The sequence below is a fragment of the Pan paniscus genome, chromosome 2, assembly GCF_029289425.2.
Source record: "Pan paniscus chromosome 2, NHGRI_mPanPan1-v2.0_pri, whole genome shotgun sequence".
Taxonomy (NCBI): Eukaryota; Metazoa; Chordata; class Mammalia; order Primates; family Hominidae; genus Pan; species Pan paniscus.
The window spans coordinates 52,464,096-52,481,300 of NC_085926.1; the positions used below are offsets into that span (position 1 = coordinate 52,464,096).

A 17,205-nucleotide genomic window follows, 5' to 3' on the forward strand; every position below is an offset into this window, starting at 1 on the left:
ATGTAAAAATGAAAAACCTCTGTCAGAAAAAGCACCATGAACAAAGGTAAAAGGTATACGCAGACTGGGAGGAAATGTTTACAACATATAAACCACCATTAAAATGGCCACAGTGTATAAAAGATAAGAAAGAGACAAACAACCCAAGAGAAAAACAGGAAAAGGACACCCTGTCTCCTGTGTCTTTAGAATCCCATAAACACGTGAATTGCTTGTCCTGGTGGAAGCGATGTTCCCAATGTTCCTGTGAGTTATGAGGATTATGCAGCCTCCATCTGGAGCTGTTTACGAAAAGGCCTGTTGGCTGCCATCTGTCGATGAGTTAAAATTCCTACCTGTGGGATGTGGGGGTGGGGGGCTGAGGGCCTTGGGGGCACTGCCAACCCCACAGTTATTACACTGAAGTGCTGAGGCAACGGGTTTCATATGCAGAGGCCCAAGGCCAAGGGCTTGAGTGTGGCTTTGCTGGTTTTTAGCCATGTAAAATTGAGGGTGTCGGCGCTTGTCCACCTCAGGTTGTTCATTTGTGAAACGGAGCTCAAGATAGAAGCTTCCGTTGCTGGGTGCAGTGGTTCACACCTGTAATCCCAACAACTTGGGAGGCCGAGGTGGGGGGATCTCTTGAGGCCAGAAGTTCAAGACCACCCTGGGCAACATAGTGAGACCCTGTCTCTACAAAATATTTTCTTAAAAATTAGTTGGTTGGCTAGGGGCAGTGGCTCATGCCTGTAATCCTGGCACTTTGGGTGGCTGAGGCGGGGTGGATAACTTGAGGACAGGAGTTTGAGATCAGCCTGGCCAACATGGTGAAACCCTGTCTCTACTAAAAATGCAGGAATTAGCTGGGCATCTTGGCGCATGCCTGTACTACCAACTACTCGGGAGGCTGAGGCAGGAGAATCTCTTGAACCTGGGAGGCGGAGGTGGCGGTGAGCCGAGATTACACCACTGCACTCTAGCCTGGGCAACAGAGCAAGACTCCGTCTCAAAAAAAAAAAAAAAAAAAAAGCAGGTTGTGCTGATGCACACCTATAGTCCCAGCTACTTGGGAGGTTGAGGCAGGAGGATTACTTGGGCCCAGGAGTTCCAAGCTGCAGTGAGCTATGGTCATACCATTGCACTCCAGCCTGAGTGACAAAGCAAGACCCTGTCTCTATTTAAAAAAAAAAAAAAAAAAAAGCAGTTATCTCTTTTCCTCTTGTAGGATGTTGGGAGGATTCAGGAGCCTTCAGTGGCTCAGGGCATGACCCAGTATGAATTAGGATCCAAGCGTGTTGTTTGTATGACTGGGGGCTTGGCCTGGTCCTGCCTCCTTCATCACATCATTTAAAAAGGAAATCCTTCCCGCTTCTTTCTTGGGACCCTGGGGCTGAGTGCTACTGTTGTGAATCTGGAAGGGATGAACACAAGAAGAAAACAAGTGTTCACTCTTTTCCTGAGACACATTTGAAACGTGAGAGGAAGTGGAAATGGTCATTCCCAGGGAGGGTTAGCTCTGGGTGGTCCTTCATCCCACCAGGGTGATAAGAGCCTCTCTTCCAGAAAAAACAGGACTTTTCTCTCTGCCACACCCTCTCCTAGGAACACCCAGAGCCAGTTTTGGGAGCTGCTGGCTTCCCAAAAGCCCTTAGAGTAATGCAGCTCTGCTGGCCTCCTGGGCTACAGTGCCCTTGGCCCTATGGACTGGAGTCGCAGCATTAGGCTGATTTCCCTTCTGCTTTGGAGGAGACATTTCAGGTATCCACATAACTAGAATACTTAGTTTCCCTTTCTAAGCTTCTTGCTTCATTGTAGGTTTATGCCCTCCTTTCTTTAGTTTAACTTCCTAGAGAGATGGCACTGGCACAACAGAGGGGATAGATAGCGGGGAATGTGACCCCAGGGACTGGGGTCAGGTGGACTTTCTAAGGGCAAATTTTGTGTTCTCTGCAGGAGATAAATGGCATCACCGCAGCACTGGCTGAAGAGCTCTTTGAGAAAGGTATGTGGCCACATGTCCCTGAAATACTGAGCATAAGTTGTGTAGTTTCATGAGGCGGCCAGAGGCACAGGATGGCATAGAAGTCACTCTGGAGCCCACCTACCTCCCCTGTAGGTGGCCAGGTCTGAGGAGCTGTGGTCCCTCAGTACTCTTGAGTACCATGTCAGGGGCTCAGCCCAGACTTGGGCTGTGTTCCAAAGCGCTGTGGTGGGTGCTGGAAGGTGGGTAGCACACTGCTCCCTCGCACCTGGTTTGTGCTTACCTGAAAGGGCTCAGATGGCAGATAGAAGCTGACCCTGGGTCCCATCCCTGCCAGAGAGCACAGTTATAGTAGCTCATGTGTGATGAATGCTTCCTGTTCGCATCTTACTGCCTTCCCCCAGGAGCCACAGGTATAGGGAGGGATACGGGGTCAGCGGCCCAGTCACCAGCCTGAGGGCACATGGCTGGGAGGAGTGGAGCGAGGACCAAGCAGCAGTCAGTTGGGCTCAGAACCCATCCTGCTTCCAGGCTCTGCACCATGCTGGCACCATAGGCCTGCGCCTGACCTGGGTGTTTGCATTTCGGAGGTTGCAGCATAGGTGTGTCACCCAGAATGCTGCCTCTCTCCGCAGCCTCACTCTGGCCCAGTGCCTTTGGTCTCGACTCGGCCTCACTCCTCCCTCAGTGGCTCCCCAGCCTCACAGCCCCACAGCCCTGCCCTCCTCTGTCATCACATGTCTAGGGTTGCCCTGTGCCTAGCAGGCACCCAGGAGGGCAGCAGCTCCTGCATGCCCAGGGCGCTGGCTTTGCCCTGACACAGTGGGTGCTTGCCAACTGCTTATTGACAGAAAAGATGTGGAAATCCTGGCTGCACGAGGGCTGGGGCTGCGGCTGGACACTTATCCTTCAGGGCATGGCTCTTGCAGGAGAACAGCTCCTGGGGGCCGGCGAGGTCTTTGCCATTGGACCCCTGCAGCTGTATGCCGTCACGGAGCAGCTGCAGCAGGGAAAGCCCACGTGCGCCAGTGGGGATGCCAAGACCGACCTCGGGCACATCCTGGACTTCACCTGTCGCCTTAAGTACCTTAAGGTAAAGCTGCAGCAGCTCAGTCATGGAGAGCCCCGCAGTCGGTGGGGGTGCAACCTGCGGGGGACTGGCTGGCAGTTTGTGTGAAGGAGACCATGGGGGACTGTTGGTGGAAGGAAGGCCGCCCGGTTATTCTTGGCACTATGCTTCTGGCTGTGGGCACCAGGGGGCGGTCGTGACCCAGTGTCCCGTTAAATTAAGTCCTGGCCTGAGCCTGCTTTGTTGAAGACAGAAGTGGTCAAAGTTGTCTTCAACTTGTCAGCTGCTGCAGCACTCCCCGATGGGCGTGCGGCACTGTTCCCAATTTAAGCCTTATCTTTGGCTTCAGGTTTCTGGCACAGAAGGACCTTTTGGGACCAGCAACATTCAGGAGCAGCTCCTGCCGTTCGACCTATCAATATTCAAGTCCCTGCATCAGGTGGAGGTAAGGCCCAGCGCTGCACAGCATCCTCTCGCTCCCAACTCAGAGGCTAGAGAGTGTTTGTGATGTTGGGTGTCCTAATTTAATCATAAGGTGCTGTGCTTTCGTGTTTGGCAGTATGTGACAGGTTCTGCGTAGGTGACCAGGCCCTCTGAAGGCGGAGAAAGAGAGGCCTCTCCTGTCCCTGGCTGGTCTGCACACACCTTCCCTGGCGTGAGCTGCAGGGGCGGTTAGCCAGGGTGGAGCACCAGCACCTGGCTCATTCTAGGACTCCTCATAGGGGCAGGGGGCATGTGTACCTCAAGTTCAAGTCCTGGGAAGTCATCCTGGGGGTCAGACAGAACTAAATACAAGTCTGTATTTCCCAAGGCCGATTGGCAAAGAGCTTTGAAGATGCCCTGCCCTCTGGGGCACCCACACAAGAAACACTCTGCATTTGTCACTACTGGACTCTGGTTTGCAATGCCAATTTTAGCATTTTTGAAAAGAAAAGTCAGTAATGAATACAAAAAAAGTTTTAAAGCATAATTTTTTGAGCATGGCTTTTGTGTTCCGCCCTGTGGCCCCATGTCTCCTTGATTGAATCTTCCCAACAGCCCTGTGAAGAGGGCACTTTTATTTCCATTTTACAGTTGGGGAAACTGAGGCTTGGGCAGATAAGGAAGTTTGGCCAGGGCCACACAGTTAATGAGCGGAAACCTGGGATTTGAATTCAGCTGAGACTGCCTCCAGAGCCTCTGCTGTGCACTGGGCTGTTCTGTCTACAGTGGTCTAGGGAAACTTGTGGTGTGCCCTGCTGCCGATTGAGGACAGGGAAGTGAAGGGGAAACCCGACCCAGCCCTGCCAAGCAGGCTGAGGCTCTGGATCTGGGTCTTGGGTGTGCTTGGGCAGGTGGCTTGGGGAGTGTGCTTTGACCTGTGGCCTGCCCCTTCTCACCACAAGACAGCTCAGTTCCATGGAGTGGGGGCTGGGTGAACAGGAGGATCCACCCCACTCGCTGTGCTGTGGAGGCCCCTTGTTCTCCCCAGCAGTTTCCATGACCCACACTTTATGTTCACCTGCCAAGCCCCAGGCAGCCCTTACAGAGGAAATGGAATTTGTGGTCCATTGTGAGTCTGAGAGGCCAGGCACCTTTCTTACTAGATACTTCAGGGAATGTTTGGTCAGCACTGACACTGGGAAAAAGAGACACTTTGGTCTTGAGTGGCCTCCCATCTCTGAGGATTTGGGTTGCCTGTCATTGTGCTTTTGTATGGGGGTAGGAAACACCTGCATCTGGGGACTTCTGACGGAGCAAGGATTCTGTTTCTGAGATGCAGCTGTTCTTTGTTCCAGATAAGTCACTGTGATGCTAAGCACATCAGAGGGCTGGTTGCATCGAAGCCCACCTTAGCCACGCTGAGTGTCCGCTTCTCAGCAACCTCGATGAAGGTAAGCTTCACCTATATCCTGCCTGGGGCAATGTCTGTGGATCAGGGTCCTGGGCTGTGGTCTCCACCACTAAGGATGGGTGAGGACACTGCTATGTCTATCAGTATTCAGAGGCTGGACCTTCCGTGGGGTAGGCACACACTCATGGGGGACCTCCCAGCACTTAACAGCCCCTGGGACACTTTAGTTCACATCTGCATAAAAAGTTCGTGTTGTTAACAGGACATTTTAAGGAACTTGGCTTCTTTCCCCAAAAAATAAAAAATGTCATTGGTGTTTTTGTGTTGTTTTGTTTTTGTTTTGAGCTAGAGTCTTGCTCTGTGGCCCAGACTGGAGTACAGTGGTATGATCTCAGCTCCCTGCAACCTCTACCTCCTGGGGTCAAGCGATTCTCCTACCTCAGCCTCCCAAGTAGCTGGGATTACAGGTGCCTGCCACCATGCCCCGCTAAGTTTTGTTTTTTTTTTGTTGTTGTTGTTGTTGTTTGAGACAGAGTTTTGCTCTGTCACCCAGGCTGGAGTGCAGTGGCGCGATCTTGGCTCACTGCAAGCTCTGCCTCCCGGGTTCACGCCATTCTCCTGCCTCAGCCTCCCAAGTAGCTGGGACTACAGGCGCCCGCCACCACACCCAGCTAATTTTTTGTATTTTTAGTAGAGACGGGGTTTCACCATGTTAGCCAGGATGGTCTCAATCTCCTGACCTCGTGATCCACCCGCCTTGGCCTCCCAAAGTGCTGGGATTACAGGCGTGAGCCACCGCGCCCGGCCTAGGTTTTGTATTTTTAGTAGAGACAGGGTTTTACCACGTTGGCCAGGCTGATCTCGAACTCCTGACCTCAAGTGATCCACCAGCCTCAGCCTCCCAAAGTGCTGGGATTACAGGCATGAGCCACTTCACCCGGCCGTCATTGGTTTTTTAATGAACAAATTGCTAAGCTGTGGCAAGTGGCGGGACCTTTATTAATTAGATTGATAACTAAGCTTAGATTGCTCCTCTAAGCTTTAGCAATCCCTGGCTAAGCACTCATTTGTATCTTTTTCCCCACGGCTTGATTAGAAGGTGAGGTTGTGGAAATGCTAGGCCATGTTGTTTATATGTGAGCAGCAGAAACATTCAAATTGGGAATGTTTCTGTTTACCTTTTTACGGATTACATCTTGCTAATGTTAAAATCTTTCCCTGGGTATAGAAAAGGCATGTAGTGGCTAATATTATGACTTAAGGTTCCTGATCAAGACTTAGGTTTGGGCCAGGTGTGGTGGCTCATGCCTGTAATCCCGGCATTTTGGGAGGCCAAGGCAGGAGGATTCCTTGAGCCCAGGAGTTGGAGACCAACCTGGGCAACATAGGGAGACCTTGTCTCTTAAAAAAAAAAAAAAAAAAAAAAAAAAAAAATTTGGATTTGGTGAAAAATTTTCCTCTTGAGGCTTGCAGAGAGTGTGTTGGGCCACCTGGTCCTTCTCCGAGCACTTCTCACTGTCTTGCTGAAGGAGCCCAGGGCGACCCATTGTGAGAAGAAAGGTCTTGTCAAAACAAATAGGCCTGCCTTTCTCCATTTTGATGGTCTCTGGGCTTTGTGCTACTCCCCTTATCTTAGCATTGTCTGACTTTATTCCTGTGAAATAATGGTTTTAAAGGCCTGGTGTCCACAGTGAGGACCACATCATCAGCTTGGAAAGCACAGCTGCCTGGAAACTGAATTCTCACCTTCAGCCTCTGAGAAGCTAGAAAAGACGGTTGGCTGGCCAGTAGCAGTGGCTTGCACCTATAATCCCAGCACTTTGGGAGGCCAAGGCAGGAGGATCACTTGAGCCCAGGAGTTTGAGACCAGTCTGGGCTATGTAGGGAGACCTCGTTTCTACAGAAAAAAAATTTTTAATTAGCTGGGCAAGGTGGTGTACGCCTGTAGTCCCAGCTACTCAAGAGGCTGAGATGGGAGGATTTGCTTGTGCCTGCGAGTTTGAGGCTGCAGTGAGCCATGATGGCGCCACTGTACTCCAGCCTGGGTGACAGAGTGAGACTGTGTCTCAAAGAAAAAACGGCTAGGCGCTGTGGCTCACGTCTGTAATCCCAGCACTTTGGGAGGCTGAGGTGGGTGGATCACCTGAAGTCAGGAGTTTGAGACCAGCCTGGCCAACATGGTGAAGCCCCCATCTCTATTAAAAATGCAAAAATTAGCCAGGCATGGTGGTACACACCTCTAGTCCCAGCTACTGGGGAGGCTAAGACAGAAGGATCGCTTGAGCCTGCGAGGCAGAGGTGGCAGTGAACTGAGATTGCGCCACTGCACTCCAGCCTGGGTGACAGAGCGAGACTCCATCTCAAAAAAGAGAAAAGGCTAGAAAAGGCATCACCAGGTCACCAGGGCAAAGGCCCTTTGGGCTTGAAAAGCATTGCTCCTAAAGCAGGGCCAGGACTTATTCTAAGTGGCTGTTATGTGGTAAATTGTTCAGCTTTGAACGATTTCACAATCGTTTAAAGACATAGGAACCAAAGGCATGCTTTAATGCAAGTTTACTTCCACATGCTAAATATGCTCCAGCCCTTCCTTAAATTCTGCAACGACTGTGTTCCCAGTGAGTGTTGCGTGAGGGCCCGAGTGTGGTGCTCCACACAGATGTTTTTATGCAGGAAGTCCTTGTTCCTGAAGCCTCAGAATTTGATGAGTGGGAGCCTGAAGGCACAACCCTAGAAGGCCCTGTGACTGCCGTCATCCCCACTTGGCAGGCATTGACCACGCTTGACCTGAGCCACAACAGCATCTCCGAGATCGACGAGTCTGTGGTATGCTCTCAGCAGCAGGTGCCAGGGGTTTCTCTGGCCCCACCAAACCCTGAGTTTGAGTATTTAACTCAGCTTTTTTAGGAAGGACCACGGAAAACCTATATCTAGTGCTCTGTGCATTGCCTGCCATTTTAAGTTAATTACAAAATGGGGGCTGGGCGTGATGGCTCACACCTGTAATCCCAGCACTTTGGGAGGCCGAGGCGGGAGGATCACTTGAGGTCAGGAGTTCGAGACCAGCCTGACCAATGTGGTGAAACCCCATCTCTACTAAAAATACAAAAATTAGCTGGGTGTGGTGGTGCACACCTGTAATCCCAGCTACTTTGGGAGGCTTAGGCAGGAGAATCGCTTGAACCCGGGAGGCGGATGTTGCAGTGAGCTGAGATAGGGCCACTGCATTCCAGCCTGGGCGACAGAGTGAGACTCCGTCTCAAAAGAAGAAAAAAAAATGGGATCATTTAAAATTGGTGAGGTAGTACTTAGAACCAAATAAAACATAATAATTTCATGTAAATTTGGTAAACTATAACACACTAAATGATGACATTTGCTCCAAAGAGTGGAGCAGAAAAATCACTCCTTAGATGACAGATGTGCCCATGAAAGAATGACACCCAGGGGGCATTTGGGCAGTAAGAGTGTCGTTCCCGTGTTTGCGCTGCTCAGGGAGTGTGGGCCGGGTTGAAGAAGAACAGACTCTTTCTCTGTCTGGGACCTTGCTGTGTGTCATTTTCACAAGCCAAGTGTTCCATGAAAACTGAGTAGTGCCCAGCACTGGGGGCCCTGTGTGTGCCTTTGGATGTGCTACTGGCTGGGCAGCGGGAGATGTCCCACCAGTGGTCCTGCAGGGACGGCCCGTGGGAGTCCATGGTCGGGAGGAAGCGTCCTGGGGTGCCCGTCCACTGTGTGGGGGACCGTGTTTGGGGTCCAGCCCCCTACAGTAACATCGGGTGTTCTTTTCTTTCACAAGAAACTGATCCCAAAGATTGAGTTCCTGGACCTGAGTCACAATGGATTGCTGGTTGTGGACAATCTGCAGGTAGTGCCTTTGGAGACCAGTGCTGCCCGCACACACTCCCAAGGCCCCGCCCTGAGATTTCAGGAGACTGACGCAGCCTTGGGAATTGGCCAGGGGTTGTAAGGGCAGGGGTTGCTGTCTTCGCTTTAGGATCCCAGCAATGCACTGAGTGATTGTTGCTCTAGTTCCAAAGAATTAGGAAGCATGAGTAAATACAAACCAGGCATGATGATGCACCTCCGTCCTGAAGGTGGACAGCCATGTTTTCAACGCCCACCCCAACTGTCTGCAGGGGTGCCACTGTGCTGTGGCATGTGCGGCAGAGAAGAGGGGCTTCCCTTCCTAAAATAACTGTCAGAGTGACTTGCAGAACTGGGTAGTTTGGGTTGGAAGGCCCATCCTGCCATTAGTGTCAGGCCCCTATCTTTGGAGACTTGACCTGAGGCACTTTACGCTGTTCTCCACGCCGCTGCAGCACCTGTATAACCTTGTGCATCTGGACCTGTCCTACAACAAGCTCTCCTCCTTGGAAGGGCTTCACACCAAGCTGGGGAACATCAAGACCTTAAACCTGGCAGGCAACCTCCTAGAGAGTCTGAGTGGCCTGCACAAGCTCTACTCACTGGTCAACCTGGATCTCCAGGACAACAGGATCGAACAGGTGAGCCCAAGGACCTCACGGTTTTGGGATTTCTGTGCCTTGGTGTGTATCATGTTAAAGAAGAATGTTAAGATTCCTTTCATTTAAAAGAGACCATGAAACGTGTTGGCGTGTTGCTGAAGTGTTAAGAGAAGGGACCAAAGGGGATGGAACTCATACCTTGCAGATGGAGGAGGTCCGGAGCATAGGCAGCCTCCCGTGTCTGGAGCACGTGTCTCTGCTGAACAACCCTCTGAGCATCATCCCCGACTACCGGACCAAGGTGCTGGCTCAGTTCGGAGAGAGGGCCTCAGAGGTGAGCCCCAGCACAGTCAGAAGAGCCCAGGGAGACCCTCGGGATGCAGTCAAGTCTGCATGGGCGGTAGGGGGATATATGTCCATTGTTCTACCCTTGCCTGCTTCAGAAGGAGGTCCTGTCCCTTAGGGGCTTTTCAGTTCTGGGAAGTCCACTATCTCCCCAGGAAAAAGCTCCCTTGCATCTCCTGCCCCTACTGTCTGGGATAACATTGTTTATTCTAGGAAAGGGTCAGAAATAAGATCCTTAAAATATTCATATCTCCTGGACAACCTGTGGCCATAGTGCCTGACTGTAAACCCAAAGGGTTTGCCTTTGCCAGTGTAGCCCAGCCTGGTGTCTGCTGCCCCTCGCGGTGTCTGTGCACCTGCCACGATGCTGACCAGACACCCTTAACCAGGTTCACCCATCGCCTGGGCCTGGAGCAGGCCCCCTGATTCTCTGATTGGTCCTTGGACCTTCTGTTCTCCCAAAATCCCAGGTCAGAAAATACCTGGAAGTCTATTTGTGTCCCACCTCCCTCTTTGTGGCCGCAAGTGCCCCTTCCTCCACACAGTCACAAGACCATGAGATGCCATCTCCTCCCCTCCTGGGCTGCAGACTTTGGGAAGCTCCCAGGCCACAGAGTGTCAGCTCCTGTCCAGGCCCTTGGGACCTTCCCTCATTCAACCACCCTACCCAACCCCCCACTGCCTGCCAGCCACCACTCCCTCCCGCATTTGCAGGTGGGGGCCCTGCCCTCTCCTGCCGCTGGTTCCCCTACCCAGGAGGCTCTCCCATCGCTCTTTTGAGAGTCTGCCTCCCACCTCTAACTGGGGGCTTAGTTCAAGTTGCCCCCTTACCCTAGTCCCAGCTGCCCAAGAGCTTGCTGCCTCCTGTTCTTGGTGAGGGACCCCAGAGACAGATGTGAGACCTCCCTGGACCCCTCCAAGGCATTCCCAGGTCACTTCCATGAGTAGTGAAGAGCCGCCTCTGAGCAGGCTGAGCCTCCCTCAGCCTATGGTGTCCTCACGTGGCCTGGCCCACAGCAGGTGCTCACGCCTCCTCCTCAGCAGGGCCCTACCATCCTCCTGCCATGCTCACCAGTCCCCATGCTGATAGCCATCACCAGTCCCCATGCTGATAGCCATCACCAGTCCCCATGCTGATAGCCATCACCAGTCCCCATGCTGATAGCCATCACCAGTCCCCATGCTGATAGCCATCACCAGTCCCCATGCTGATAGCCACTTTCTGGATGCTCTAGGTCTGTCTGGATGACACAGTGACCACAGAGAAGGAGCTGGACACTGTGGAAGTGCTGAAAGCAATTCAGAAAGCCAAGGAGGTCAAGTCCAAACTGAGCAACCCAGAGAAGAAGGTGGGTTTGTGTGGCAGGTGGGAGGGCAGTGGTGCAGAGCCAGCCGGGATAGGAGCCAGTTCGGGGGGCTTGGGCCATGGGACTGCTCAGGGCTGCCGAGTCCCAGCTGCGCCCCTCCCTGGCTGCATGACCTCGGGCAAGTCGCGGCCTCTCTGTTCTCTGTGGGTTGGGGACAGTGGTAGTTCCTGCTCTAAGGATATGATGAGACCATCTTTACCACCCAGTTGGTGGGAACCGTCGTGCTCCCTCCTCACACCCCTGGCCTTGGGGAGCTCTGTGCTTCCTCTTCTCTCCCAGGCTGACTCAAGCACTCATCCTCAGGGTGGTGAAGACTCCCGGCTCTCAGCTGCCCCCTGCATCAGACCCAGCAGCTCCCCTCCCACTGTGGCTCCCGCATCTGCCTCCCTGCCCCAGCCCATCCTCTCTAACCAAGGTAATCGTGTATGTATCTTGCTTCTAGTGGAGCCACACAGCCCTGCCTGGGCCCCCTGGCTGGGCTGGGGTTGGGGGAGAGGTGCCAGCACCTGCTTCCAACAGGGTCAGACACAGGGAGGGCAGTGCCTTCTGCAGGCTGGTCCTCGCGGGGGGACACATGGCAGGGGTGCCTGGCCTGATGCCAGCTGTTGCTTGCTTGGTGAGGACTCCCAATTGCTCTGATGCCCACATCCAGCTCCTCTAGGAGACCGCAGGGTGTCTGACAGGCCCTGAGGCTGCCCTCTGAACAGGCTCGGGGCTGTTGGCTCATGGGACCCATTCCCTCACCGGCAGCACAAGCAGGTTGGCTCCTGGTTACAGGAAGCCGGGCTTGTGACTTTACTGTCTGGAGCCCGAATCCCTGTGCAGGGAAAAGCTTGCTTTTATCACTGCCTCATCTCTGTGGGGTGACCCAGCCCCAGAACACCATGTTTGTGGGGCCAAGATGGGCCATCTCTGTCCCTGTGGACCCATGGAAGACCAGGCCCATTCGTCTGCCCACTGTCTTAGCGTTTTCAAAGGGCTTTCACCTCTGAACCCAGGCATCCTCGGAGATGAGTGAGTGAAGCAGGTCCCATGAGCGTGTCTGCTGGCCCGGCCCCCACGGAAGAGGGGAGGGTGTGCCGTCCCGAGTGGAGCTGAGGCTCGGGACACGCAGGAAAGGACGCCGCCTACCCGGGCTCCTGGAGACGCAGAACTTGGTGTGAGGTCTTGGGAAAACAGTTCAACCCGATGTTTTAAGAGCCAGAAAAACATTCCCACCCCTTGACCTGGTAACCCCACTGGTGGGGATTTTCTCTTAGAGGGATAAGATACCGGGAAGGGGAGGTGAAATGCTCACCACTGCCAAAACACGGGCTGCAACTGCAACATCGGAGGATGAGAGGGAGAGTCGGCTGTGGTGCAGAATGCTCAGCAGCCCTCCCAGCAGGGACAGGAAGACTGGGCAGGAAGAGGGGAGAAGCATTCAAGTTAAGGCAAAAGGCCCGACGCAGAGCAGCACACTGAGGTCACACCTGTGAGATGTGGAAGAGAATTCCTGAGCGTGGAGCAATGGGGTTAGGTGCCAGGATGATTGCCCATTTTGCTTCTGTCAGACTCTTGACTAAGGATTTCTGGTTGCATTTTATTACATAAAAGCCAGGGAGGTTATATCACGGTGAGAAAGCTTCCCTGACGCCGCCTCCTGTAGCGCAGCCAAGCGAGCCTGTGGAGGTACCATATGACTGTAGGCCTCTGGGGACAGGGAGCTGCATCTGCTTCTCAAGGCCAGGGACACAGCCATTTCTGCCAGCATCTGTTGATCAGTGAGTGAGTGAGTGGGCAGGTAGAGCAGGAGCCAGTGAAGAGCAGGCCCTGGATGGGTGGGGATGCACCATGTCCCCAGGCTGCAGCTGCAGGCAGCCCCCCACATTGTCGGAGAAGCCTCTGCACCAGCTCAGCCCCCTCCTCACTCCCCTCGTGCCCTGGGGACACTCTGCAGAGGGGCACTCTGCAGTCTGTCCCCGCCATCGCTGGACTTCTGGACATGGCCTCCAGATTTGCACCTCTTAAATAAAACTGCAGTGGATGTCTTTGTGTGCACCTCTCTTTCCTTTTGGTGAGAAACAGCAAAGATCGGACCCCTAAGGACTCTCCTGATGTCTCCACTCTATCCGCTGAGTGCCCTTTCTGACCACTTGTTTGTACAGGCCACGGTCCAGGACGGGAGCAGATAGACTGTCCCTGTCCCTGTCCACATTTCCTTGGTCCAAACAGGGCTTGTGGGAGGTAGTGGCAAAAGGTGTTGGTCTTTTTCTCACTGATTTGGAGGCCTCCCCGTGTGTTTGTTCAGCCGCGTGTTCCTGGGTCTTGCCTGGATGGACAGGGTTTTTTAGCGCGTGGGAGCAGCTTTGCTGACCCATGCCTGTTGCTTCCAGCCTGATTCCCGAGAAGGGAGCCTGCTTGCGAAGGAACTGGCACTCGGGCCTGCCTGAAGGGGGCGCTGTCCAGACAACACCCAGCCTCCCGTCGTGGCAGGTGCTGTCGGAGCCATGGATGATTGTGACCAATAGGGGTGGTCGCCAGAGTTGATTGTCCAGCCAGGCCCAGGGGCTGAGAGGAGGCTGTGTGGAGAGGTGGTTAGGAGCCAGGGCTCGGTCAGCTGAGTTCACATGCCAGCTTCCTAGCTGTGGGACCTCAAGCAACTTGTAGCCCCTCTGAAGCTGTTTTCTCAACTGTGAAGTGGACGCACCCTACTTCATTGATTCTAAGAGGCACGCATTTCCACCTTGTGACTTCTCTGAAACTGAGGTGCGTCTTTCAGTCAGTGGCGTCTCATAGTCGCTGTCAGCCAGCTGGTATTCGAGATGGAGTCGTGGAAAACCCGTGGACACCTTCCGCTAGGACCAAGATGGCGCCACCTGCCGCATCTTAGATTTGATGAAATGTGGTAAATAACGAGAGGCATGCATGAGCGAATGCTGGGGAGGCGCTTGGCACTACCCAGAGCTCCACAGAGGTGGTCGATGAGGGCTGCCCTTTCCCACATCCTTAGTAGGGGGTTCAAGATGACCCAGACTGTGCCCCTGGGGAGCTTGGAGCCATGCGGGAGGATGAGCCATGTGCTGGAGGAGAACAGGGTAGGATGGTGTGGGGCTTTTGTAGACTGTCTAGAGCAGAGAAGGTCTGCAGTGGAGGTGGTGTCTGAGGTGAATCTCGAAGGTGAATAGGAGTTGAACGTTAGCAGGCAGAGGGTGGATTGCAGGAGAGCAGTGGCCTGGGCAGGTGCCCAGCGTGGCCCATCAGGGTGCTTCATGCATGGCTGTGTGCTTGCCATCCTTCCTGCCTGCCTACCCCCTGCTGCTTCGCTTCATGGGGGCGTTTGAGCTTGGGCCCACCTGCCTGCCTCGCTTGTGGGCAGAGGACCCAGGCTGTGTGAGTTGTCCTGTCCCGGGGAGCAGCTGAGCTGGTCGGGGGTCTCGACCTGTGGGGCTCAGAGGACTCGGGGTCATTTCACTGGGCTGTGGCGATGCTGGGCTGTGGAGGTAGGCCTAGGGCTCCTGTAGGCCTCAGTGAGACTGGCGGCCGATGCCCAGTGTTCACCCTGCTGGCGGCAGTCAGGAACATGTTCACAAAGGCTTTACCTTCAAGTGGTCTAGAGGTGATCTGAGGTGGAGTAACAGGTCCAGATAGGCTACGTTCATAAAACAGCTTCAGCGGGGTTTAGGAACACTATGCATTTACGGGACGCAGTGGGTCAGAGTGCTGCTGTCCGTGGGAGGTGGCCCCAGGGCAGGTCAGTGGGCACGTCCTGTGGTAAGTGGGACTGTGGATGTGGGCTCAGGCTGGACTCAGCAGCCCTGCTGGATACCAAGGCCTGCAAGGGCTGGCCCCCTGGTGAATTGTCCCGTGCCCTGTGTATCTATGAGTCCTGCAGAGATGACAAATCAGGGGACGGGGTCATGTCTAGTCACCGTCTGGGAAAATGCTCCAGGAGTGAACACATTTCAGGCTCTTGATGGATGTACCTCCAAACTCTTCTCTGGATGGGTGGGCCAGCTCGCATGCCTGTGCCGGCCTCTGCCCAGTGAGGTCAGGGCCAGGCCACACAGTCAGTCTGACTTTGGCAGAAGTTGAGAGGCAACACTTGTCTCTTGTTTCAGCTTGCCTTTCTTTGTGTACTTCTGAGAGTGAGCATTCTTATGTTCTATCCGCTGGCCGTTCTTCTGCGGAATGTCTGTTCACGTCCTTTGCAGTCTGTTAATGGGGTTTCCAACCTTCCCTCATTTTTGTAATCTGTAAGAACTTTTTACAGACTAGCGATATAAATCCTTGTCAAATATTGCAAACAGTTTTCTCATTTCATCTGGTTTTGATCTATCCTGGTTTTTAAAAAATGTGTCTGTGGAAGTTTAATTTTTATGTAGTCACATCTCTCAGTTTTTTTCCATTGCATTTATTCTCAGAATGCTTCTCCCTGCCCTGAGATTAGATAAGCAGTCATTTGTTCTTTCATGAGTTATTTTGAGATTTCAGTTTTAACATTTTCTTCTATAATCCATGTGGCTGGGTTTTGGGATCTGGCTAACCCCCGCCATGCCAGTAGCCTGAGGGGCCCAGCCCCACTTGTTGAACAGCCGCTCTCCCCGCCCCACCCACCCTGCCTGCCCACCCGCCCTGGTCTCTCCAGGAATCATGTTCGTTCAGGAGGAGGCCCTGGCCAGCAGCCTCTCGTCCACTGACAGTCTGACTCCCGAGCACCAGCCCATTGCCCAGGGATGTTCTGATTCCTTGGAGTCCATCCCTGCGGGACAGGTAATGCCCTCTTCCCGCTTCTGGGGACCATACATCTGTGGGTGGACTCTTCTGCTTGGGGTTGTGTGCAGTAGGAAGTGGCCTAGCTGGAGCTGAGGCAGATGCTTCCAGGGTTTGGCGTCCTCTGCTTTGCGCCACGGTCTTTCTCTTGGACCTGTCTCTGGTTGAGTGTCTTCCTGATAAACCCAGTGGTTAAGGGTTTATTTTCAGCCTCCCTCCTTCCCTTCCCCACCCTCCTTGGTTGATGGGAACAGGCAGTTCTCTGTCACTGGGCCCAGGGCGCGAGGGGGGCAGGTGGAGAGGGTGGCCCTTGACCCTGTGAGCAGGCTTCCCTGGGGAGGGCATTTCAAAAGACCCTCGTGCGGGGGCTTGTTTGGGTTTCTTCTCTGTTTCCTGGCACCCCTGGAGCCACTCGGCCCCTTTCCGCATGTCACCCTGGTGGTCTAGGAAACAGTCTCACTCTGGCGCCTCCTCTGTGGTTGTTACTGAGAGTTCTGGGGCCCCTTCCTTTGTCCTGAGGAAAGACAGGAGGAAAGCAAGGGTGCTTGCTGTGTGCTTCGCATATGTGCTTGGTGCCTGGGCCTCCCTCCAGCCCCATCTCTGCAGCAGCACAAGGTTATGGCCTTGTGACACTGGGACAGTTTGCAGAGTCCTTGTCTGTCCTCAGTACTCCACAGTATTCTGCCATCACCCTTTCCAGGGTCACACAGCAAGAGATTCCCAAGCCCTAGGTCTTCCCCAGTGCACAGAGACCATTGGGAGGGACTTGCCAGGGCTGTGTCCACTGCTGGCCAGTTAGGGTCGGACCAAATTTGTAGACTGTCTACCTGGACCCTTGCGTGGCACAAGGAGCAGTCAGATGCTGGATCCCTGGAGAGTGGCGAGAGGCTCTGGCCCTAGGTTGCGAGTGGGAATCCCAGCCCTGCTGTGTGCTGGTGGGATAACCAAGTGGGTCTCTGCCCTTGGGTCCCAGAGTGGGCTCCAGGGTAGAGCGTGGGGATGGGGAGCCTCCTCAGGGTGGTGATGGAGGGCAGAATGCCCAGCTCAGGGTCTGGCAACCAGTAAATGGCTGGGGCTGGCTGCAGTAGGTGGGGACTGACTGTGTTTCTTTCTCCATCAGGCAGCTTCCGATGATTTAAGGGACGTGCCAGGAGCTGTTGGTGGTGCAAGGTAAGGAAGAGGTTGGAAAGGGACCTGGGCCTGGCCACACAGCCTTCTGCACACACACTGCTGTGGGCCAGGGGTGGCCAGTCAGGTTTTTTTAAAAATCCGTTCACAGAAGGCCTATAGAACTATTTCTTCCTCTAAAGAGACACAGATGAGATGGACTTTTCAATCTGTTTCCAAATTCTAATACCTAAACTCTGCTCAGCACATGTTGCCCTACACCAGGGGTTGGCAAATCAAGGCCT

General features: G+C 53.7%; 1 protein-coding gene across 3 annotated transcripts in view; it reads left to right on the forward strand.

Annotated features, from left to right (window-relative positions):
• Positions 1–17,205, forward strand: part of NISCH (nischarin) — a 37,657-nt gene that overhangs the window by 13,479 nt on the left and 6,973 nt on the right. Inside the window, exons 4-15 of one of the 3 annotated variants that reach the window (XM_034956608.2) lie at positions 1,933–1,981; positions 2,890–3,053; positions 3,379–3,474; positions 4,808–4,903; positions 7,534–7,686; positions 8,660–8,728; positions 9,183–9,368; positions 9,535–9,663; positions 10,910–11,023; positions 11,345–11,456; positions 15,669–15,793; positions 16,914–16,963. In XM_034956608.2, coding sequence (XP_034812499.2) covers positions 1,933–1,981; positions 2,890–3,053; positions 3,379–3,474; positions 4,808–4,903; positions 7,534–7,686; positions 8,660–8,728; positions 9,183–9,368; positions 9,535–9,663; positions 10,910–11,023; positions 11,345–11,456; positions 15,669–15,793; positions 16,914–16,963 — 1,343 coding nt within the window. Of the gene's footprint in view, positions 1–1,932; positions 1,982–2,889; positions 3,054–3,378; positions 3,475–4,807; positions 4,904–7,533; positions 7,687–8,659; positions 8,729–9,182; positions 9,369–9,534; positions 9,664–10,909; positions 11,024–11,320; positions 11,457–12,039; positions 13,072–15,668; positions 15,794–16,913; positions 16,964–17,205 lie in introns of those variants that run through there. The other 2 variants (XM_034956607.2, XM_034956609.2) reach the window with 2 other exon arrangements.